This window comes from Pecten maximus, chromosome 10, assembly GCF_902652985.1.
Source record: "Pecten maximus chromosome 10, xPecMax1.1, whole genome shotgun sequence".
Classification (NCBI taxonomy): domain Eukaryota; kingdom Metazoa; phylum Mollusca; class Bivalvia; order Pectinida; family Pectinidae; genus Pecten; species Pecten maximus.
In genome coordinates this window covers 26,857,363-26,883,523 of record NC_047024.1, presented here as the reverse complement: position 1 = coordinate 26,883,523, position 26,161 = coordinate 26,857,363, and the positions used below count along the sequence as shown (strand labels likewise).

The following is a 26,161-nucleotide window of genomic DNA, read 5'->3' as shown; positions in this document are numbered from 1 at the left end:
TTGTGCCACTTGGTCAACATCCGGTCGTTCCCGAAGAGGGCAACCCCGCGTAGCGACTGCTACCCTTGCGGAAACGGTTGTTGTGGAGGCGACCAGGACCCGTATTCAGGAAACAATTTTTATGTTCAAACATGAAGTCTGCTCGTAAAGCTATTTCCTTTAATCTCGCTTAAATCATGAAATAGCTAGCAGTTAGAAAAAAACCCAAAAAACAAAAAACAAAAAACACCCAAAAAACTATACATCGAATATAATTTCTCAGTTGAAGGCTGCGAATCATTGAAGCATATTGATTCAGATATCAGATTTATCACCACACGGATTTGAGCATATACTATCGTTTCATTAATACGGACTTTGGGTGTCTCTGCCCAAACAGTCCAAACCTTACATTGCGATGGTACCGTAGAAGCCGTCGTAACTGGAATCCAGTCTATCACCGGCATGGTTGGACCTTAGGGCTATGGAATGATTATCTATTTATAGAGAGTTCGTATTGTTGCTGACAGAATGTGGTGAGGGAAGGCAAATAACGTATGCATACATACATAGATGACACTTTTCGCAAAGCACATACATGTATTTGCAGAACGGGACCGCTTTTAGGCTGAACTGTACTGACTTAGTTAGAATGGGATGAATTTGTGATGGAAACCTATAAGACTTGTTGTAAATTAACAGGTTTGCGATACATATCGCGAAGAGATTAATGGATAAGATGGGATACATCACGGCTTTGGTGCCCATTTTTCAGTGAGGCAACGTACTGGTGCAACACCAGTAAACACCATCGATCACCAAAACTTTTGTGCAATACACTTATTTGTGAATAGCCATCAACATTGCGAAATGAACCACCAGCCGAGCATGCCACCAAAACAAGGTTTCATTCTTGAGACGGCAATAACATCCTTACCCACGGTGGGGAAACTACGCCACAATGTTACTAAGAAAACAACAAGATGACGGATACACCTCTCGCTTCTCGGTAAGTCCGAGTCTTACTTTTTAATCTTATCCCGCGACATTTATCGATAACGGAGTTACTTGTCCGACGATTTAAACCTGCCAGGTAACGACACTGCTCCATACACGCTACTGTTATTCTTAATTTGAAGTCGACCCAAAACTCCTTTAATGGCAAATATATCAAACATTTTCAATAAAAAAAATACAAATGTTTTGCATCAACTGTTCAATAATTTTATTCATACATGAATTTAATAAGCCGTAACATTAAGCAGTGTATAAATATATATTTTAATGAGTGGGTATAAAAGATTTGATGCTTAGTTTCTATAAATAAACATAAATGGAAAATCAGTGAAAAATAAAAACATGATACATATTGTCAACATTGGTATTGTTATAAAACCTCTCTCCCAGGGGTAAATAGAGATCAATAACAGGTTAACTTCATGTTGATGAAACCTATGTAGTTTCACCAATGTCCCATGAATAGCACCGTATTATATCAGGAATATATCTGTCTTTATTTCACATATCACACACGATTACATCATGCTTTTTGAGAGGGATTCCAAGGCGAACGTGGTGTATAATGTCAATTACTAGTCCTGCTCTGGTAATGTATTTGTCCATTATCTTACTTTTACTCAAGGATCATTACTACGCTCGATCATTGACATATAAAATATACATGTTCAAAGAAAATATTGAAACACAATGTAGACGAGTATGGTAAATTATTTTTGGAGGGCATGAGTTTAAACTTTAAGTGGTTATTTTTTTCTCGGGTTGGAAAATCCATTTTCTAATAAATAATAGTTTGTGTTTTCTATTTTCAAGTATATTATTTAAAGAAGCCTTAGTAACATATCAGGTCTGTCACTACAATAAAACATTCACTAAATAAGTTAATCGATTTCTAAATTCCTTGCAATTATAAAGTCGATACCAATACAGTATTTCAGTATCATGATAACAAGGCCATCACGCTAGCTCCCATTTTGAGAATATGACAACCCGGATCGGACCTTGATATGTATGGTTGGTGTCGTAGCAGAAGGCGCGCATACCCTTCTGGAGCGTATTGTTTTATTCTCCTTATCTACATTTTCAAGGGACTTCTTGTTCTCATTTTGTTAATTTGGAATCAATCTTTCGTTTGAATGTCGATAAACAATCTCTCTTCCTCTGTAAAAAAACCAAACAAAAAAAAACAATGCCGAAAATCCCATAATTCAAGATTTTTGTTAGAAGGCGAAAGCCAATATATACAGTTGGCCATTGGCTTGAATTGAATTGCAACTTGACTAGTTTGTTTGATAAATTAGACGTCATTGTCTATGTGGGATGAGTTCTTCCATTGCATGATAAATTTGAGGTCAATTTCTATATGTGAAGAATTGAGTTGCACGTTGACTGTATGGTAAATTAGACGTCATTGTCAATATGGGATGAGTTCAGTAGCTCGCTGACCAGTCTATGGGAGGAATAGTTGACCAGTCCGTTGTAACGTTTCACTCCATACACTGACATAGAGGAACTGAAAAACAAAAATGCTGGTTTTGTTCAATATAAACACATATTACATATGTATAACTATGTGTCATATTATGACGAGTACGAACCATTGTAAAGGATGTTTAGTATATCTTTTATGTCGTTTTTAAAAACTAATTTCTAGGACAGATAAAATCGCGGAAATCAAATACATTATATACTCTAAAAATAAAATCAATAACATTTTATAGCTCATTTTATAATTTCATCTGCAAATCCATTTTACAAAACTTGAACAGTCAAAAGAAAGGCTTTTCAGTCATGTTAAAATATCAGTCTGAAACAATATTTTCAGCTGATTAATGATTTACCTACGTCACTCTAAAATTAGTTTCTACTATTGTTTAATGTTACAGGCCTTATATAGCAGAACTAAATCTGCTGGAGCTTGAAAACATACCTGTTCAGGTCTGATGGGACAACAGCTATTGCCCTTCTTACTCTGCAAACAAAACCAAAATGTCACGTAATCACAGAGGTCAATACAATAGTAGCACGGTTCAGAAGTTACATATGAACTTGACATTCTTGTAAAATCCAATATTGAAAAATATGAAAAAAAAAAAAAAAAAAAAAAATTGTGTACATATCCCAATATTTAATTTTGACACATTTTTTTACTTATTTTGACCTTCCTCTGTCGCCTCCTAGGTACACTTAAGACTCTTAGCATTATAGTCATACAAAGACGATTTTTTAAAAAAAGAATGGAAGCTTTAAGTTATATAAGATATGTTCCACTTACCCCTTTTTAATGTTCTGAACTTCAATGTTTAGCTCGCCAAGATTTGGTACTATAGTGATGGTACATTTTCTTGACCATTTCAAATCTCCGTCTTGCATTAGCACAAATACGTTTTGTGGAGAGTCTAGGACGAAAATTTATGGCAAACGGTATTATAAACAAATACATGCCCACATTAAAAAAAAGAACTTTTGATGACGTCATTATGGTGTAATATCAACCTGTTAAAAATATTAACATTCAAGGCCCAAGTTCGACTCGACATTGTTCTACATTGTTAAACAAATGTGTATATATAATGTATTTTTCAAACAAATTTTAAAAACACAATTTGTCTGTAGTTTTCATTTTATATGCAGTTGTTCTTCACGCTATAATACTATCATTGAAAAGGACGAACCATATTATCTTCAAATAACGGCATTGTTATATTACTGTTTTCATAGCTTTCCATTTAATGTATGCACGTGTAGTTTTAATTAGAAGTTAATTAGCATCCCGACCTACCTCTTTCACTAACTGTGCAGGAGAATCTCACAGTAATTGGTTTTATAAAGGTCTCTGACGACAAGAAATGGATTGTCGGCAAGAAGTCTGTTGGTTCCAACTAACATGAAAAGAAATGACGAAAACGGTTGAGAGTTATTCAAATCTACAGAGATAGGAAGCAATTTTCATTGATTTACTTGCACCTATACTGCCCAAACAAGTAACTATTATTTGAAGAAAAAAAAAGAAAAATGACTCATATTATCCTGGTAACTATAAGTAAGAAACGTGGACATAAGAAAACATTCATTAAAATGGTCGAACCATTTTGACAAAGTGAGTGCCCAAACTAAATAATGTCTTGTCATCTGGTGCTTTATTTAATGGAAAGCAATCGTTTCATTCCGCATGTTTATTAGAACTCACTATTAGGAAAATACTGGCCCTGTCTTCTATAGACCCGTTATCAAAGCTAATGCTGAGTTGTGGAAAGACAGATTGAAGAGTGTATCTACTCCTGTCTATTGTCCACGACTCCCAATGTCCCTTTAACCTCTGTGGAAGATATGGCCACTGATCACATGATACAGCTATTAGGTGTGTAGGACAGGAATCTAGATCGCAGCATATACACGGATGATTCTGTAGTGGAAAACAAATACAACAATAGTACTGTTAATGGTTTTTTTGTTTTTGTTTTTAATTTTGCGGAGCTTTCATTTCGCGGTTGGTCCAGTTAACATTAGTTCGCAGGTTTTAAATTTTATGCAACACGACATTTTCAAAAATCTGAAATAAATATACAAACAATTTTTGGAATTGGTATGTTCAGATGCATACGATATTTATCATAGATTGTAGTTCATAGTACAAGTATTTGCGCTGCATTTGTTTTTGGGCTAAATTCAACGACCGTGTTTATAGTGGAATTATATCCCGTAAATATTATCAACTATGCAGTAACCAATATCGAAATAAATGGTATATAAACAGCATGGAAATCATTACATATATAAACCTAATTTTAGTGTATAGATAATAAATCCACGATAACTGTCTCACATAGAAGCAAAGATTTACGATGGTTGAGAACGGACATGATGGAAATAAAATTATTGCGTGCGGACAAACGTGAAACGCATTATCATTTCGTGTGAACGCAATGTGTTATTACGCTGAAATGTTACAGTATTTGGAGGCCATATTACAATGTAATTCAAGAACGTTTGTGTTTTTGACAGGGACATTATTTTGTCATTGAATGGCAAAGGAGTCAAGATATTGGAAAGACACATACGGCAATAATACTTAATTCGTTCTCACGCAATAATATATAGTTCCCTCGTAATAATATTTGATTCCAAAGTTATTACATTCCGTTCCCTCGCAATGATATTTCGTTTGCACGCAGCAAGATTCCGTTCGCACGCAATACTATTTCGTTCCGCGCAATCATATTCCGTTCGAACACTATAATACAAATGTATTTTGTTGGCATGCAGTAAGATTTTATGCCAATGCAATGATATTGTGTTCGCACGTAATAATTTTACTTTTGCCATGTCTGTTACCAGCTACCGTATAGAGAGAAAAAAAAAACTCATTTACATACGCGACAATTCTCTTATCATACATATAATTTGGGATATTTTCTGACGCTTTCTTTGGTTTTTTTTTTTTATGTTGGACTATGGTAATACAAATGGAAATCACATGAGATTGCTGATTTGTAAGCTCTGCTGGTGGACTTACAGTTCTGGAGTTGTTTCGTTACTTGATATAACATGTTTAATTCTGATGAATAGTGACATAACATTTTAGAATATACAAACTTCGTCCTTGGTCTTTGAAGGGACACAATTTTACCTAATTGGGTTTCTATGTGCCCCGATTTCTTTAGTCAATCACTTATTAAGGCCCCCTCTGTTTTCCTCACTGTCCTTCTAAATTTCCGTACAAGATAAGTTTAGCTCACATCTTCACTGAAGAGGCATAGAAGGACAAAAGAGCTGTATAATGCAGTTGTGTTATTCAGCATATGCTGCATTTTGATAACTAATTTCCTGTGTCAAAAGTGTTTTCTACTTCTTGTATTTTGCACGCCTTCATTGACGTAAAATCTGACCACACAGGTTTTCGGTAGATGAAGGCGGATGAAGACTATGGTCGACATTATAACTTAATTTGAACATATACGATTTCCGTATACTATTCTCGTTTTGAGAGTCTGTCATATCCTGGATATGACCGAGATTTACATGACACGTGTCGCCGATGAAGCAGGACGCTTACTCCCCAGGAACACATGGTCTTAATTTCATTGTATCAGAGTCTTGGAAGTCTATATTTTATCCAAACTTTCCCCTCATTTATCGATTTTGAGTAAGAATTATGATTCCGTTTACATGGCAGCACTATTTGTTTACTCAATTTTCAAACCAGTCCTACTTATCCTAAACAAAAGAGGTACAATTGCCAATGAAATTCTTTTTAACACAAAGTTATGCTTACCTCAACTGTTTTACGCCATGCTGCCTTCATTTGCCAAGAAATGCCACCATCAAAACTGGCAACCATAAACAGGGGAAGATCACTCTCCCCTAACTGTGGTTCTGACTTGTCTGCTACAGTCACTGACACTGAACCCTATACGTAATATAGAATCATCAGCTGTTGATACGTTAAGTTCTGTGTCTTTAGGTCAAAATCGCTAATTCAATTTGGCTCTACTATACCTAATTCTCATCTGTTGGAAAGGAACTAATACCTTGTGAGATTTTTTGCATAGCGTCTAAAGCATTGCATTAAAAATCAAAATAGAATAAAACATTTCAGTTAATAAGTATATGTTTAAATGGTTTGGTTTCCTCGTTATATCCTCATATACTTTTAAAATTCCAATTAAAAGATTTATTTAAATTAAAATTCGTCGATGTATATCTCAAAAGTTTCCCAAGATAGTTTTTAAGATTGTGTCTTATGTACCTACCGTCGGTCCATTGGTCAAGTTCTGAGTCAGAACGATGACCCTGCTACATGGGCGGGAAGCCTGACCACATGGGTAGATATGTGTCCACTTTGACGTCACCACGCTCATATTGGCCCCGAAAATTCCGTCCCCCTGATCAAGTGACAAACAGGACAACTTGCACACAAGTTGGCCGAATTTGTCCTCATATCTGTAAATAAATTTATAGATCAATATTCACTAACATGTCTGTTAGATTGTTTCTAATGGCATTATTTCACAAAATAAATAAACAATAATAAAACAATATATAAATGAATAAATAAATATAATACTTACGTCCTGGGCGCCGTAAAGAAAGTAATTTCTCGGAGTTTGGTTTTTTGCTTTTTTCGAAGAATATAATAACTACAAATTGATACCTTAGAACATATTTTAAGCTGTTCTCAGACTTCTGAGAAAAATATCCACTGCTTGTGTCCAGTTTTTGATATAAGTTAAAAAATGTTTTTAAACAATCGAAAAAAGACGTCTGTTGGAACATCATTTTCAAGCAATATCCGGATAATCAATTTAGGTCACTTACACAATCGAAGGGCAAGCAGAAGATAAGTTATCAAATAGAAAAAGACAAATTATAGGTATATGTTATGGAATTACTGACATTGAACGAGAATGTGTGAAATTATTACAAAAATCAGGTAATTTGATTTTTTTGCTTAAGAGCTCAACGTTATCGAGCAAATACAACGTGTGGCTTTTCATATGTTGATTCGGAAAGTTCTACTTACACAAATTCAGTATTGGTCTGAGTATCATTTCGGAAACACTCGAGTTCTACTATATCCGGCTGGTTGTTATACCATCTATTGATGTGTGCTAATTTCCTCACTTCTACTCGGACCTCCTCGTTCTCGCCAACCAATACCCGATCAGTTATCGAAGATAAAATGAAGTCCAGCTGGAATAAAATCCAACCATATTGTTTTAACCGTGAGATAGCAGCATATTTAATAGACATACACAAGTTTGTCCAAAATTCACTGACTGTTTTACTTAATCCCACAACACAAACCTAAATACTTCAGCTACAAAACGTAATACTTACAGATAAATGTTATAATAATGATTAAAAACATATGTAATTCAAGCTTAAAATCACTTAAGAGCTAACAACTTAAGTTACATATTGTTATAACGTAAAGATAGCATTCGAGGAAACTTCTGCTAAGTCAAGTTTATCAATATCAATTACAGAATACTCTTTCAAGAAGACTTCAAAAAGATTTCACGAAGACTTTGCTACAAAATTATTCTACAAATTGAGGAAATGTATATATATTGCAAATGTATTAATTTTGGCGCATTACTGTATCAGATTAAAAAATGAAAAATAATTAGCGCAACCATAATATAGCGGAATGGTTTCGTGCTATGAAATCACTAGTGTCACTAAAATGTGTACAGTTACAGTATATACATACTGGGATGTCTATACTATACAAACACACGTTTTATGATTTGCTGTTTACATATACCAACCTCTTCCGTTAACGATTCAACTTTGCCGTCATCTATAAATGAACAAAATATAAGAAAATCAATGATATATGCATATATTGTGATTAATGAAAAAATATTGAAAAAATAGAGTTAGCTACCAGTTACTTTAAGTATACAAAGTATATCAATGAACCGTCATATTAGTGGATTTATAGCAGGCTTATTGGAAATAAACTATATATGGCCAAATCGTCTGATGAGATTGATTTAATTCATGTCAAGTGGAACCCATAAGGATTAGACAGTAGAGAAAATGTCAGTACTTCCGGTAAGATAGCTCTCACTTCTCGGTCTGCATGTATAATGTACAGAGCATATAATCCAAATGTATCGTTGTATTTGTGTACAAGAATACAGACTTTATACAAAGTTAGATTTTTTGGACTCTACACCGTACCTATACCATTAGACGAGGATTTCCTCCTCTTCAGAACCGATTCCTTCTTTCCAAGTACCTTACTAGCCATGCTGGACATTTTCCACCAGAAGTGATTATTTATTTCCTCGTCAAACTGATATTTGCCTTTTGTACCTGCTTTTGATCGAGCCTCCGTAAAAACAAAATTTAGGCCGGCCAAGAAAAAGTTGATTGTAAGGATAGTTGATATAGTTATGTATAATCCAAGCAATGTTGTAACACCAATGTTTTCGTTCACTAATATCTCCTTAAAATGTATCATCCCAATCATTATACGAAATAGGTAGAGGAATGTGGTTTTGAAGTCCTTGAATCCCGGTTCATGGTACCCGTAAATCAAGTAAAAGATACAGGAAAACGCAATTATGAACAAAAAAGCAATTACTGAAAAATTTAGAACCTCCATGCGAAACATTGAAATTGCTGTCCTCATTAGGTGTAAATGGTAGTTAAACGATAAAGGTTTCAAAAGATTCAAAATGGCGATAAAACAAACGCTCCCGATGAACATTCTATAGAGAATATCCAGCATCTCCACCATCTCGAAGGACACGAAAAACCCTGCAAAAATAGATTAGTTACGTTAAAATAAGAAGATTTCATACAGCCTTATTTTCGTATTTGCTTTCGTATTTACTATGGGAAATATCGAAATGTTGAATTGGTAACTACGAACGATATATAGGTCTGTTGTACTTTCTCAAGGGGTTCTTTGCATATTAGGTTAATATTTTGGCTTTATTTAATCGATTGTGATTAATAATAACGGTATTATATTTTTCATTGTTTTCATCACCTTTATCATGAATACCACCCCAAAAAGCGTATATAAAATACATATAATCAAATACAAATTTATTTCATTTTTCGTTTCATTTCACAAATAGTTAATTGAAAGAAATCATTGGGTATAGGACAACAGGCTTATACCTTTTTTTTAGCAATATCCCTAAGGTGAAAAAATGGACTGTATACATATGTAGTATACTATTATCAATAATGTTCAACAATGTAGTATACAAATCAGATGTCGAATAGTAAAATATTGGTTACCTCCCTTACATCGTGTTGATGAAAAAAGAAAAAAAAAGAAACACTATCCATTTAAATTAAGAAACGTCCTTAATATAAGATATTTTACTCACCGATATCATTGAATACCCTCTCTATTGCCTCAATGGTACGATCTATCCTGAGAATGTACACAGATATAGCCGCCAATGATAACACTATCTCCAAGATTCCAATCCAAGTACTGAATGATGTCAGACAGTAACATTTCGTCTTTATAACAGAAACAATCAGCAATACAATCCTTACACATACGATTACTATAAAGATAACTTGGAATATGAGGACTAAATAATCCATCGATCCTACATACGGATATAGATTAGATGTGGTTGAATGGAACTTCATGAAAACACCTCCAAAAGATGGGAGTTCGAATACAACCTTGATGTGACTAAAAAGCATGTTGTCACCATTAAGAAAGACGGCGTCTACAAAAAGTGCACGCGTGTTGTCATCAATCCAGGTCTGCTCACGTAGGCGGTATATTGTGTTGAGCGCGAGCTCATGCGTATGACCAATATCTCTGACATAACCTCCGCCATCATAGCTGCCCACCATTCCCATATGATAAAGTGATTCTGTCTCTGTCGCAGTCTTGTACGTATAAGCGAATTGATCTTCGTCAATCTCATTGAAGCACGACGAGTCGTATTTCGCCCAGCCTATACAGTATGTAGCTCGGTCCTCCGTCTCTGACGTCATTTCCGGGGGACATCTTTCCAACCAGCGTTGCATGACGCTAGGAATGTGACATGAACCTACACAGTAAACAAGAACTCTCTTAAGAAATGTCTAAATTTCCATAACTCTGAAAATTTACCTAAAGCACAGTATTAAATTATCATGAATATTTTCTAGAGCAGATTGCAGAGTATATTGAACAAATCGTATGATCGAAAGTCTATCTGTTAACGTACCTTGAACACGCGCCTGACGAAGTCGAACTAAGCCAAGGCGATAAAACTGATCAGCTGACTGTTGTACATATGACGTCATGACGTCGCCATTATAATATTTGAAAGGAAATAACTTGTCTACAAGTGAATTCTCCAGCCACTTCCAAACATCCGGCACTGTTTTCGGCTAAAAAATAGAAGTTACATAATATTTGTCACATAATGTCTCATATGGTGTTACAAGTCAAATTGTACGACATGATAATTCATGGCTATTTACATTGATTTAGGGTTACTATATAGGTTAGTGTGTTGTTTTGATATAGCGCATTGCGATGTAAGCGCCTTAATGACCATACTCATTTCTGGTGACATATCAAAGTCCTAAATACGGTCAAATCTAACGAAATTTCAGCCATGGTTAATATTTTTTGAATTTAAAACTAAAACATGTAATGATAACACAATGAGTTTCAATTATTCTTATTGTAACAATAATATATACATTTACTTACAGATGAGTCTGAATTCAGTCTATTGCCCAATGCGACATTTTGATGGAATGCTATGGTCGCGTAGTTGTGTGAGCATATGATGGCGACAATAAAAATATAAAGGAAATGTAACAGCCAGCTGAGAAGGACACTGTTGAGGCGTTTATCCAGGCGACACCTCCGCCTTCTCTCGTGTAGGTCAGCTGCCTGTGTACCCCCGACCTTCGGAGGAGCAACACAAGACGTATCTAGGTACCAATCACCTGTAAATAAGTAAACAAACAAACACGTTATATATCATATGGTTGTAAAGTGAAAAATAAAATATGCTTGTTTTGTTTTGAAGTTTTTAACGTCATAGGGGCAGTCGATGAACTTTGTTCTCTTCTCTCTTTTCTCTTCATTGTCACCTAAACAGAAGATATGGATGAAAATCTCCGATTCTTTAGGGCCCCACTTCTACACGGTACGATCTTGGCCTTTTCAATGTCCCCTGAACAGAGCATAAATGAGAAACCACTCCAAACCCCAAACACTACTGGGTGTGGTGGTGGCGGGGTGGGGGTGGGGTTGGTTGTGACGAGTAGTAATCATACGTTAACCAAGTATGCTTCACAATACTAGATGTAGGAGGATACAACAGTTAAGTAATATTGCAGATAGAAGAAAAGGCGCTGAATGGAAAGATTACGTAGGACACAACAATTTTGACCCCCATTTGACCCCTAGTCCCTACCATCATTGACGAGCCCTTCTTAAATATATGATGTAGTATTAATGTAGAATTACGAATTTGAAACTGCCATTTGACACGATATTACAACAAATGCAGTTGCCGTTGTGTAGAATGCTCTGTCATTAACATACGATAATTAATATCGATATTGTTAAAAAAAGATAAGAAAAAGGGTAAGTTATCAGACCTACCGTAGGCGACCCGCATACTGTCAGAAGATGGTATTTCTGTCATAGTTCTCTGTGCTGCGCCTGTGCAAAGCATTGTCATGACGATCGCCATACAAGCGGCCTGTATCAAACATGAAAACATGGATATAATATAAAGATTTGCCTCCTGAATTGTTGTGTTGTGTGAATTTCCATTAGAAAAGAATGATGCATGCATATGAAGCATACAATGTACCAGTTGAATTTCAGATTAAACAAACAGACATCTCTATATTACAAAAATATGTTTTGGTTCCAATTGCAAAACATTCATTGCATATGACCCTATTCATTAAGACCACCTGCCTGTAGACGACCCTTTTCTCTACACCAAGTCGGAGAATGTAAATATTCTGAGATTTCATTTCAGTATATTACATTTTTAATGCCATATAAACTTTGATTTCTGATTTCCTAGTCGGCCTTGATTATATATGATGTAACGGTAACCTGCTTTACCACGTGTTGTTTCACATGGTACCACAGGATAATAAAATTTACTTCATGATTGTTGCATATTAACATTACCTTGCATGGTTCCATGATGAAGATGCTCAGTATAATACCAACAAAAAATGACATAATCCAATCCACAGTTGTGTCCGGTCCCCATTGCAAAGAGTAAAGCATTGTGAAGAAGGCTCCAGATGAAATACTTAAGACAATTATACCATAAGCAATAAAAATGGACCACCATGGTAAGCAGTTTTCTTTTTCTGTCTTGCACCGATTATATCGTCTCATTTCGTTTTTACATTTCCTGTATTTGAATATATACACAACTATCAGAGAAGGTAAAATAGTTATAATGAAAGATAGGAACCCCACGTATATCTGTTTGTAGTTTAATCTAATTGGTCCTATTGTTACAGAACGACTGTCATCCCCTGACGACCGAAAAAACATGGCGGATGTTACCATGGAGAGAAATAAAATGGCAGCAAGGAGCCAGAGTCTCTGCACACGAGTAAATCTGCTGAAACACGGACGCTTTGGGAGAGAGAACCATAGGTTTTCGTCGAACATGTAGCGCGTGCTGACATCAACGAATACGGCGTCCATGTCGACCAATGACTCATCAATCATGTGTAAAGTCCTGAATGTCAGCGCGTCCTCAGTATCCATAGACAACCATTTACCACATCCAAAAACATACCTGTTGATAAAAAATGTCCATTTATTGGTGAATTAGGAATGGAATATGCCTGATTCGTTATTTCATTCTTTTTGTTCAAATTCTGCAACTATAGAAATATTGATGTTGTTTTATGGTATAATAATCCGAGATGTTAAACAACAACAACAACAACAACAACAACAACAACAACAACAAACCTCTCGTTGTCCATCCCGTCACAAACAATAATTTTATTGAGTAGCCATCTTGGTGATGATCCATTATTGTCATGCCAGACTTGTACGGATTGTATCTGGCCTAGGTAGTTCTCTGTTGCCATCACAAAATGTGAAGTTGATCCACGACCAAAATTCTTCAACATAGTTTGATCATAATTGGAAATTTTGTAATATCAACACGTGTTGTTTATTGTATTTTGAATAACCATACAAGTTTGATATTGAATTTTTAAAATTTTATTACAGGTTCAGAGAAATTATCTTCCCACTTATACTTTTTCGTTTTCCTCTTTTAGGAATATTTGTGTGATTACAGGGCTGTTGATAACTCCCAATAGCCATTCTATAGTAGCTCTCTTTACGCTAGATATCACCCCACCCTCTCATCCTAATTGAATAGTCTTAATTCCTACAATGACCCGAAGAATTCTTTCGTGTATGTTTTATTTTTGCATAATATTTTTTTTTTATATTGGACATGATTTTCTTTGTGACATTGACGCTTTGATATACTTTATTTCATTTTTCCATACTTTGATTTGATCACTCACCTTTCGTCGGCCGTCTACCAGAATACGCGGTCCAGACTCCCCAAACTCTCCTATCATGTTGATGTATACCGTGGCTGTCAGATATTTAGATGAACTTAGACCAGTCGCAACGGCAAAATAATACAAAAAGATGTGCCCAGGTTTGTTGTCTATCAAGGGAAGGTAATCCCACTGCAATGAGCGTGATACGACGGATTTGTATTGATAAAGTAATGTGATCAGTTCCTTCTATGAATGAGCTTCTTTTTAATTGTATAACAAACAAAAAAACAAACAAAAAACAAGATAATTAACAGTACATTTTGTATTTTTGTATGTATGAATTTATTCCATATGTACATGTATAATTTCAAATGATAGAAATATAATTTTTATATAAATCGATTCTTTTAACACTTACCAGTTCGGCGTCGGATCTATCAAGTTGTTTTAACACCAAGGATAACAGTACAAACAGCAAAAGTACAGTTATGATTGTGATGAGCACATGTGGTGTGGATGCCAGTCTTTCTCCGAAATTCAGGAAAATAGCATCAAACTGGATAGGACTTGGTGGAATCAATAAAGTACTAGCAGAGAAGGAACCAAAAAAGTTTGACTGGAAATTTACTCGTCCTGTGCTTCCCGCCGTTATCTATAAATCATTTATTTCACAAAAGAAATTGTATTTAATGCATGTTTTATACACAATAATATACAAGGTTTGCATTGAATGTTCTACTAATAATATGCTTGTCAACAGTTACATGTATACAACTGCACAATTCATAATTATTATTTAAGCACTGATGTCATTGTTTTTTTTTAGTTTCATCAGGGTATGAAAAAAATTTTGTTTGCAAACTGTATGAATCCGCGTATTATAAATTATATCACACATATTTTAAAAACATGTATTTCTTTATTAACCATAGGTTGTTCTATTACAAATTGGAAGCATGCAATGCCATACCTTGAGGTTGGGATTCTTCCTCCAGGTCTGTGACACCGTATCGAAATAACGAAGATCTACACCTACCACCCTCTGTGTCAGTGTCTGGGCTGTAATGAAATATATAGAAATATTTCAGCTTATAGGAAGTCAAATGTTTCAAGATACATGTATACAATGTTTAAAATGTGTAAGTGGGTACAATATTGATGTTTTCAAGGAACTGCATATGTGTATCTACAGTGTTTCAAAAGGAAATTGTCTTATTTATAATTATAAGCTCACGTTTGATGTTTCGGCATGGTTCTAATTCACATGCTCTATTAATATACATTTGCACTGTCGGAAAAAAACCCAGCTTGATATTTTGATATTAACTTGTTAATTTACAATTACAAAACAAGTTATATATATCGGTATTAGTCATCCTTGATGACCACGATGGAAGCGCGTGATAGGTCTTACTTTGGAAGGAAATTAGAGTATCCAGATTCAAATTGGTGAATTACGATCGTCTTGGAGTGAACAGTGCGTTACTACAGCATAAGTATTTTTTTTCATTTATTAGAATGACATCCGAAAAGTGGTCAGGTGGCTCAGTGGTAACACACTTGCCTTCGCCTAGGCGGTTTCCCGAAAGGACGTAAAAAGTGTCACCTGTACGACCATGTGGGATTTCTCTAGATACCCCGGTTTCCTCCCAAAGTAAGACCCCTCGCGCGCTTCTATCTGGGCCAACATGAGTGATGAGTACAAGTTGACTCACATTCGCATTAAAAAAAATAAAAAATAAAATCTCAATAGTAAAAACCAGATTCAAATTTAGTGTTGCAAAAAATCAAATATTGTGTTATAAAGGAAGTTGTCGCTATAGACATGCCTTTGAAATGTGTAAATTACATAACGATTACTAGGAATCCACGTTTACTTACATGTGTCTCTTTTAGCAACCGTTGTGTCAGGAACTACAATACAAATATTTCGTTAAGAAGATATGCATGTAGAAATCGTGGCGCCACCCTATATTCTAGTTGCCATATTTATTTACGCTTTAAATGAAATATGCCTCCATACTAGATTTATATATTCATTTTTCAATAATCCTCTATTTGGCATACGGATCAACTTTAATATCATTTCGATGAATGGCATTTTTGTGATACATAAGGGTGTTGATATGTCTAGTGAGGCCTTCATACTGACATACTTTATCATTTACTTCTGCTTTCAGTGTGATACAAATGTACTTACTTTGACACTGCGTAAGAAGAACAAGAGGACTGGTGTCGACTGTGCCCTCAACAGAGAGGGTCAGGACACCCTCTCGGTAAGTATGTTTTAAACCATACGGTCTGTACTTGGTCACTCGGTTTTGGCCGATGGTTTTAACATAGAAGTCAAATTGGGTGGCAGACGGTTTCTGTCCGCGTTCCAGTCCATATATTACACACGGCCCTGTCCCTGGAAGTCGCAGAAGAACGATAGCTGCATTTTTCTCTGGTGTGAAGCTCACCACAGTCAAATATGACCCCTTTTCAGACTCGAGTTCCAGAACGTTCTCCCACTCTCCAGCCGGTATCTCTGAATTACCTGCTTCCTCGGCGATGCTCAAGGTAATGGGGTCCTCTTTGTCTACGTAAGCGACAATTCTATCGTCATGGTACATACCAATGGTCAAAACACCTGTGTTTATAGATACGTCGGAAGTTCCGGTCTGATAGGGATTATCTTTGTACGTCAGCATCTGATGGAAACAAGAATTATCTTTTTAAACAATAGAAATATCACGCATACTTGATTCAGAAGCGAAATAACTGATCCGTTGCGAGCGACAATTAAGCAATCCCCTCCAGCTGCCCACCATTTGCAATATACACTAGTCAATGGTGATGAGTAAAAAGTTTATGACCTTACATTATCTGACCAAGTTTGAATGTAATGTAAACTTTGTTTATGTTACAACAATTGCGAAATTATAACAACTTATATTAATCACGCTTGTTGGCCCGGATTGAAGCGCGCGAGGGATCTTAGTGTGGGAGGAAACCGGAGAACCCGGGAAAACCCACGTGGGCGGAGAGGTGACACAATACCTTTTCACGTCCGATCGGGGAATCGAGCCCCGGCCACCTGGATGAAAGGCAATTGTGTTACCACCCGACCACCCACCAAGTTTGAACAAAATTGATGAAAGAGTTGCATGAGCTATTTGCCTTTATACCAAAATCTGTGTAAAGTGAGTACATGAACATCTTCATACGAATTGCAATATTCCTTTTTATTATTATTATTATTTCATTGTTATTGCCATCCGTCAAAACATTTATACCTAATATACCAATTTTCAGCTCAATCGGACAACATTTCAAATTTTGACCGACAAAAAGATTGTTCAGTATACCCCACCAGAATAGGAAACTTACAACCAATTTGACCTTTTCCTCTGCCAGTGTCTTCTGAAGTGTTCCCCAAACGGGTAGAGTAACATCACCAAAGTCAGTTGATAAGGTCGGCGGAAGCTCATCACCTTTTTCATTTTTACCATTCGCGTATACGTTGGACTGCGACTGATTGAAGTACTCATCGTCGTCCAACACCCTCTTGATCATAGTCAGTGTGGTTGTCTCGACCTTCGTGAAACTCTCAGACACATTCTGTTAAAATATCATTCCAATCAAAACAAGAAAAAAAATACCGAAACATAAACGAATTCGTAATTCGAACTCAAAATCGTTCATTATGCTTATAAGTCTGTGGACGACATCCGCTATTGAAAATCAAGATCAAATATCGCGGCCTCCAAAATACACCTACGACATACAACGTGACTAAGTAATAATGATAAAACAATTAAGTTCGAGACATATACCTGACGAATTCCGGTACATGTATGTGACAAAAGTTACCTACCTGACAAGTCCCAGTAAAGGTGTATGACAAAAGATACATACCTGACAAGTTCCAGTACATGTATGTGACAAAAGTTACCTACCGGACAAGTTCCAGTACAGGTGTGTGACAAAGATGACACTCTATCTGTCAGTTTTAGTAATTCTGAAATAAGTAGAAAGGAGTGTATAAATGATATAATAAATAAGGAGATTTAGTAAAACCAAACTATGATATCAAGTATGTATACAAACCCACCACAAGTCTTGTAGCTATTAATATGGAACCACCGTATTAGTACGTACATACAAAGATGTAACTTTTAGAGATGATCATGACATTATAAATTACTCTTTGTTCATCAAAATAACTTTTAACTCTATCAACATTTACACATTCACAGCATTTAAAGTTGTAAATATAATTTCCAGCCCTCATTTTATTGGTTTTCGTTTTTTTGGAATTATTTTATTTTATTCAAAATATAGTATTACATTACCTTCTGTAACTTGCTTATTTTGTTCCGACGAACCATTTAGAGAAGTCGTGACTCTGACATTGCTTTCCATTATACTGGCAACATATTCCTGTTACAGTAGAGGTCAAACATGATTAAAAAGTTTCTGCTGTTGGGATGCAGTATTTGTTTGTATCAAAACCTTTTAATTATCCAGTAAAATTAATAATTTTGGAATTTACTAATTCCAATCTAGGAAATATAATATCTTCCAAGGCATAAGAAGTGAGATGGTTTAGGTCTAAACAGTAAACTATCTATGGGTTAAGATATCATTCTATTCGGCGGTTGAACTGAAGCTGAATTATTTCCTAATGTAAGTAGCCAGCACTAACATATTCCATACATAGACACCATTCTTTAGATAACGTTAAACAATCGAATTGGCTCTACCCCTATTCATGTATGTATACTACGTCTTATTATACAATATCTTTTGTTCTATTTTATGTTAAAACCAACTTTGTCTGGAATCTACACCGCAGTTCAGAGGTAAAATGGTAGATACTAGATTGTAATATGGAATATTTTCCCCACAAATTGAAATGTATGAATGATTAGTGTCGATGAATCTCCTCGTATGCGTTGACCCTAATCGTACTTTCCTATTTATCTTTATCAATAAAAGTATTTGAACTTTAAAACATGAAAGAGACAATGACTTACCAATTGTTTGGATATATCTTTGTCTCGAGCCAGGGTGTTTAGTACGTTTAACGTTGACGATATAGAAGTGGTAACATCACTTACAGAAGTACTTTCATTGGCTTGGCTGTTTAAGTCAACTAGTCCTAAACGAAACAAAATCACAATTTTAGCGAGAGTTTTGATATAAGGTTAACTGTGCTTTATTCAACATATTTAGTTGCGTCTCTGGTAAATACTTCTTTTTCTGTATCATCTTCAGTAGGACGTTAGTCTCAGGTGCGATACCTAGCGGAGGCATTGTTAACTTAAGGAGCTCTGGTACATATATCATATATCGATACATAACCCCGATACACGTGAGATGTAAACAAGTCAAAAGCCAAATACTCACTCTGATCAACGTTGGAATTCGGCGGTATAACAACCTTTGTCGTTGTTGTCGACGGTGGTGTTGTTGTCGGCGGTGTCGGCGGTGTTGTTGTTGTCGGCGGTGTTGTCGTTGTCGTCGGCGGTATCGGCAGTGTTGTTGTTGTCGGCGGTGTTGTTGTCGTCGGCGGTGTTGTTGTCGTCGGCGGTGTCGTTGTCGTCGGCGGTATCGGCAGTGTTGTTGTTGTCGGCGGTGTTGTTGTTGTCGTCGGTGTTGTTGTCGTCGGCGGTGTCGTTGTCGTCGGCGGTATCGGCAGTGTTGTTGTTGTCGGCGGTGTTGTTGTTGTCGGCGGTGTTGTTGTCGTCGGCGGTGTCGTTGTCGTCGGAGGTATCGGCAGTGTTGTTGTTGTCGGCGGTGTTGTCGTTGTTACGGGCGGGGTCGTTGTTGTTGTCGGCGGTGGTGTTGTTGTTTCAATAACTGTTGTAAGCGTTGAATGAAAAATATCCAACAATTATAATTTATTCCCTGAACAAGACTTATCTATTAACAGGCAACATGGTATCTTCGAAGTCTATATTTAAGGTGAGGGCTTTTATATGCTTGTCCTGTTGCCCAATTCCCTTTGTCTGTACCATCTTGACAATAAAATATAATATGAAATCAAAAGTCTATATACTTGGCGGGTGCCTTTTTTTCCAAATTTGTCCGTTTTTGACCGATGAATCAATGTATTAAATGCATGAAGGATATACAACAATCGACAATATACAACAACTGCTTGTCATGCTTTGATATATTGGGTAAGAAAATTGCATGTCAATTCCGATTTGAATGGGAGACATGTTTACTATAGATCTTATTTTCGGAAAGATCTTGGTAGAGTCTAAAATCTGATTTTAAAAATCTTTATGACAAATACGATTAATATATATGTAAAAATAATACATTTGATGTTTTTGCCCAATGCAATGAAAAGTATGCACACATACCGCTAGATGTCGTAGTTTCGGGCACTGTTGTTTCAGCTACGGTTGTTTCGGCCACTGTTGTTTCGGCTACTGTTGTTTCGGCTACTGTTGTCTCAGCTACTGTTGTTTCGGCTACTGTTGTCTCAGCTACCGTTGTTTCGGCTACTGTTGTTTCGGCTACTGTTGTTTCGGCTACTGTTGTCTCAGCTACTGTTGTTTCGGCTACTGTTGTCTCAGCTAGTGTTGTTTCGGCCACTGTTGTTTCGGCTACTGTTGTCTCAGCTAGTGTTGTTTCGGCCACTGTTGTCTCAGCTACGGTTGTTTCGGCCACTGTTGTTTCGGCTACTGTTGTTTCGGCTACTGTTGTCTCAGCTACTGTTGTTTCGGCCACTGTTGTTTCGGCTACTGTTGTCTCAGCTAGTGTTGTTTCGGCCACTGTTGTTTCGGCTACTGTTGTTTCGGCTACTGTTGTTGTTTCTGTTGAATTGGATAGTTTTATTTAAGGACACTCTAGCATATCGTTTGTTTTACTGTTTTGTTTGTTTATTTGCTTGTTTTTCTTTTTTTTCTGTTTTGTTTCGTCTTTGATATTGTCGAAGAAACAAGATTTTTAAGGTTGTTTTTACTTCAGATACTAAATCTCCTTCGAATCGATACTTAGATGGTTGAATATCTGTTATTTAAATACCTTCTTGACTCCTCTTGACTATGTATTATATTACAGTTTATTTGAACCGAATCAGTGTTTTTGAATAGTAGAGTTAGTTTATTTGTCATTTAAAGCTGCTGTATCGCTTACAAATAGTAACTTTTCTTTGAAGACAGTTGAATATCTTCTGTACCATCTTCCAAAACAATGACGGTCTCTTTTTTTCTTTTGAATCGAAGTGGATAGATACAAAATTAAATGCATCCTAAAGGAATTCTATCGTGCTCCGCTTTTTTTATTTTGTAGTTACTTTCTCGTTCATTGGTTGGTGTTATGCTAGATACCACTCTAAGCCTTTGGTGCAATTTTGTGATTTTTGTGAGAATCAGCTACGGTTTACACTGTAGGCGATATAACATCTTCAAAGTCTATGTTTAGCTATTGTTAACGCAACCATCAAAGATAGGAAATTATCACAGGGGCTCGGTTTCAGGTTTTTGAGTTAAATATGAGATCAGTAAACAACTGGAGTGGGTTATCTCCCCTTGGTGGAAAAGCACTATCAATGAAGTATTCATATACATGAATACTTAATTTATAGTGTTGTGGTTGTTTACTGATGTCATATGTTATTCAAAAACCCGAAACCGAGCCCCTGTGGTTGAAACATCCTATTTCATTTATCGTACTTTAGACAAAAGCTTATAGGATTGTACAAACGACACACAAATCAACAATTCTTTACTTTTGTTTTTATATACAAATATTACCTTGATGTTTATTTTCGCACTTTGGTTAAATATTTCGAATATAGCGAGATTAAATATCCTGTTATCATAATCAACCATTCAGTACCGGGGTAAAAGTGTGCATACGTTTACTAAATTCTAACTGTCTCTACCTAGATTGCAATTTATTTACAATGTGATATATTTTTCGCAATTCTATTGTATCATCAACCTCTTGTTACACAGTTTATATGGCTGAGATAAAAAAAAAAAAAAAAAAAAAAATCTGAAAATAAATCTGAAAATACTTATGCAAATAAAATAAGATTGATAGTATATGTAGTTTGTATATGACAATTATGGTTTTGTTAACGATTCGATGTTAGGAAATGGCCAACACTGATTTTTACATGTCGGCCTCCATACCGAGCGCTGAAAATATACTCTGCATATTACCAGACGACACTCATCTTATAACTTAACGCGTTAGATGAGATTTCATTTACAGAGCCATTTTCTTTCCATCATGAAATTCATTTAGTAAGAAGGTAAGTTTATATTTTACAGTGAACATTGACTATGGTCTGTTTTTAATAACATATGTTTTGAGTCTACATTCGATAATCTTCTATGGAAGTACATATCAGGTGATCACATGACCCCCCCCCCCCCCCCCCCCCCCCCCCCCCCCCCCCCCCTCCCCACCTCTATGACCATTGATTCAACTTCTAGTACAAACATGTTAAATTGTCGCTCACCTGGTAATACGTTCACGGTCAGATTTTTTGTACTGGATCCTAAAGCGTTCGTTCCTGTGCATTCGTATACGCCACTTTGCCAGTAAGAGATGTTGTGTAATGTTAAAGACGGTTGAGACGGGGTTGAACCTGTGACAATGACGCCATCTATAGTTACACTAACGCCATCTTGGGACCAACTGACAGTAGAAACAGAAGGGCTGGCTACTATATTACAGAGTAATGTTACACTCCCCCCTTCCGTGGGAGAATATAATGTCTGTGACACTGTTACGTTCGGAAGACCTGTAAGAAGAAATGTTCTTGTTCAACACATATGATTCCATCCGTCAAACAAACTAGATAATCGGTAGATAAACTGTTGACCATATTATCTTCCATTAATAAGTTATTAACCCCCTACCGAACTGTTGACCATATTATATTCAATTAAACATATTATCTTCTATCAAACCAGTAATTTTACCCCCTACCGAACTGTTGACATATTCTATGAATTTTAATGAAATACATGTATATTTCTTCCGCTTGCTTATTTGCTGATATCTGTTTCGTGATTGTACCTGTCTATTGACAGTAGAAATTCACCCACGCACATCCTGTTTCGTGATTGTACCTGTCTGTTGACAGTAGAAATTCACCCACGCACACCCTGTTTCGTGATTGTACCTGTCTATTGACAGTAGAAATTCACCCACGCGCACTCTAATTCGTGATTGTACTTATCTATTGACAGTAGAAATTCACCCACGCACACTCTGTTTCGTGATTGTACCTGTCTATTGACAGTAGAAATTCACCCACGCACACTCTGTTTCGTGATTGTACCTGTCTATTGACAGTAGAAATTCACCCACGCGCACCCTGTTTCGTGATTGTACCTGTCTATTGACAGTAGAAATTCACCCACGCACACTCTGTTTCGTGATTGTACCTGTCTATTGACAGTAGAAATTCACCCACGCACACTCTGTTTCGTGATTGTACCTGCCTATTGACAGTAGAAATTCACCCACGCACACTCTGTTTCGTGATTGTACCTGTCTATTGACAGTAGAAATTCACCCACGCACACTCTGTTTCGTGATTGTACCTGCCTATTGACAGTAGAAATTCACCCACGCACACTCTGTTTCGTGATTGTACCTGCCTATTGACAGTAGAAATTCACCCACGCACACTCTGTTTCGTGATTGTACCTGCCTATTGACAGTAGAAATTCACCCACGCACACTCTGTTTCGTGATTGTACCTGCCTATTGACAGTAGAAATTCACCCTCTCACACACTGTTACCAATTAATGTCAATGCCTCACCTGATGTTACCGTCACCGTGGTTCCGTTCAGCACGGATCCGAAGCTGTTTGTTCCCTCGCAGGTATAATAACCACCCTCGTTATAGCCTATAGAGATGATAGATAAGTTTGGGTCCGTGTTTGTTCCGCCAAAGTATTTGATATCATCTATAAAGATTTGACTTCCGTTCAAGCGCCATTGAATGGCATACAATATCGGGTTTGACACTACGGTACAGCCAAGGATCACGTTAGAGTCAGCACCCACAGTGTAAGATTCTTTCGACATCGTTACTATTGGAAGACCTGTAGGGAGAGTTAGTTTATATTTGCCTTAAGAAAGACAATATAAATACATTGAATCATACTCTTTCTTTACTTTACTTCTTTATTTTATTATATATAGTTCCATGTAATAACATTACATAAGTGTAATAACACTATATAAGTGTAATTACATCATATAAATGTAATAACAGTAAATATAAGTGTAATAACATTATATAAGTGTAATAACATTATATAAGTGTAATAACATCATATAAGTGTAATAATATTATATAAGTGTAATAACATCATATAAGTGTAATAATATTATATAAGTGTAATAACATCATATAAATGTAATAACAGTAAATATATGTGTAATAACATTATATAAGTGTAATAACATTATATAAACGTAATAATATCATATAAGTGTAATAACATCATATAAGTGTAATAATATTATATAAGTGTCATAACATTATGTAAGTGTAATACCATTATATAAGTGTAATAACATTATATAAGAACATTTCTCGTCTAATAATACCTGTTGTTTCAGTCACCAGTAGTGTTAGCACTTGACCGAGAGCAACACCGTGGATGTTTTCGACCTCACAATAGTACCTGCCGCTGTCATTAAGGGCCGGATTGATGACTGTGAGGGCCGGATAGGTTACGGTACCTCCGGAATACGAAACATCATCAATCTGCACCACTGTGGTAGATACCTCACCAACATAAAGATACCACGTGACAGACTCAATGGCTGGAGATGCGTGCGCATCACATGGTAAGTCAACATCCACACCAATTGTTGAAAAATGATTAGTATTTGTAGCTGTCACAGTCGGTGGTCCCGCTGTTGTAAATACAAAAAGATAAGTATGTAAGTATATGATGCACTATAAGAAATTATCAAGTCAATTCAAACTTGCTTTACTACATATTATTAATATGAGAGAGAGGTGGTCAATGTGAAATGGAAGGTGGGAGTCGAGTTAAGAGATTGCGTAGTAAAATGTCATATAAAATGAAAGTACTCACTGGTATTACTAGAAGACACCAATGGCAATACGACTAGTCCAAATACAAGAAGAAAATCACAGCACAGCATTCCATGGAACTCCATTTTTCTAGAATAAAATCAAAACGAAATTGTTTCATATCTAAGGACACAAACTGTTGTGGTCAGATGAATATCAAAGTTCAGAAGAGATTTATACCTGTTTTGGATTTCTTTTGTTAAATTGGAAAATTATGATTTTCATACCTAATTATACATTATTGTTGTGCTTCTTGAGTATCAAAAGGCTCAATGCTGAAATATTAAAGAACATGTATATAAATAAATATATTCATTGTATTTTCATTTTTCTTAATAACATCACCGCTATGCATATAGTCTCCTGGCCTCCTGCTTATCTAGCAGTGCACCTTTTGTATTTGTATATGATGATAATGGGTTTTCCTAGATATGTTCCGATTTTCCACAATTCTCAATGGCTATAACATGGCCACGTGGAGAGGATTTTTGTGATATTAACTTAATATTGATTTATTTCCTAATTTCAAGATAAATAATGCAATTTTAACTTTTTGCAAACTAGTTTAATATCTTATATAACAAGTATACCGCCATCGCTCGCCTTACATAGTGTATATCACTGGCATTAGGGGATGAGCTCAACAACTTGAATACATATTGTAATATATTGGTATTTTAACAAAAACATGTTGTAATACCTAAAGGTAAAATAGACAAAGTATAAATAATGTTTTGCATCATAGAAAGCACTGAGCCTATCATTATTATCAAACATGTTTGACTCCTGGAAGTAATAGCTAAACCCCACATCAACCCTCAAAACAAATGTTAGTACCCTTATACATTAAAATGAGGTTAACAGATTTGGAATAAAAAGAAGTCCAGGTCCAAAATTAAAAAATTAAAAAAAAACAACAACAAAAAAACCCAACAACAACAACAACAAAAAAAAAAAAAAAAAAATTTTTTTTTTTTTTTTTCCAAAACATTATTCTATACGAACTCATGGAAACAATAATTGACCACCAGAAACCCTGGAATGAAATGTTAGAACCCTATTGCAGATACAAA

General features: G+C 35.8%; 1 protein-coding gene across 1 annotated transcript; it reads right to left on the bottom strand.

The window, feature by feature from the left end:
- Window positions 1–1,197: 1,197 nt before the first annotated feature.
- LOC117336617 lies at window positions 1,198–25,237 on the bottom strand. The gene is made up of 31 exons (XM_033897228.1): window positions 25,090–25,237; window positions 24,593–24,904; window positions 23,797–24,081; window positions 22,481–22,765; window positions 20,367–20,822; window positions 19,402–19,854; window positions 19,029–19,153; window positions 18,345–18,432; window positions 17,949–18,010; window positions 17,380–17,610; window positions 16,208–16,700; window positions 15,889–15,921; window positions 14,978–15,066; window positions 14,426–14,659; window positions 14,026–14,196; window positions 13,454–13,608; window positions 12,647–13,274; window positions 12,101–12,200; window positions 11,195–11,436; window positions 10,701–10,866; window positions 9,855–10,541; window positions 8,689–9,270; window positions 8,271–8,302; window positions 7,520–7,689; window positions 6,750–6,939; window positions 6,272–6,406; window positions 4,187–4,402; window positions 3,779–3,878; window positions 3,272–3,395; window positions 2,927–2,968; window positions 1,198–2,509 (listed from the first exon to the last, which is right to left on the bottom strand). The coding sequence occupies exons 1-31, from the start codon at window positions 25,172–25,174 to the stop codon at window positions 2,398–2,400; spliced, it is 7,083 nt and encodes a 2,360-aa protein (XP_033753119.1). The 5' UTR covers window positions 25,175–25,237; the 3' UTR covers window positions 1,198–2,397.
- Window positions 25,238–26,161: the final 924 nt, after the last annotated feature.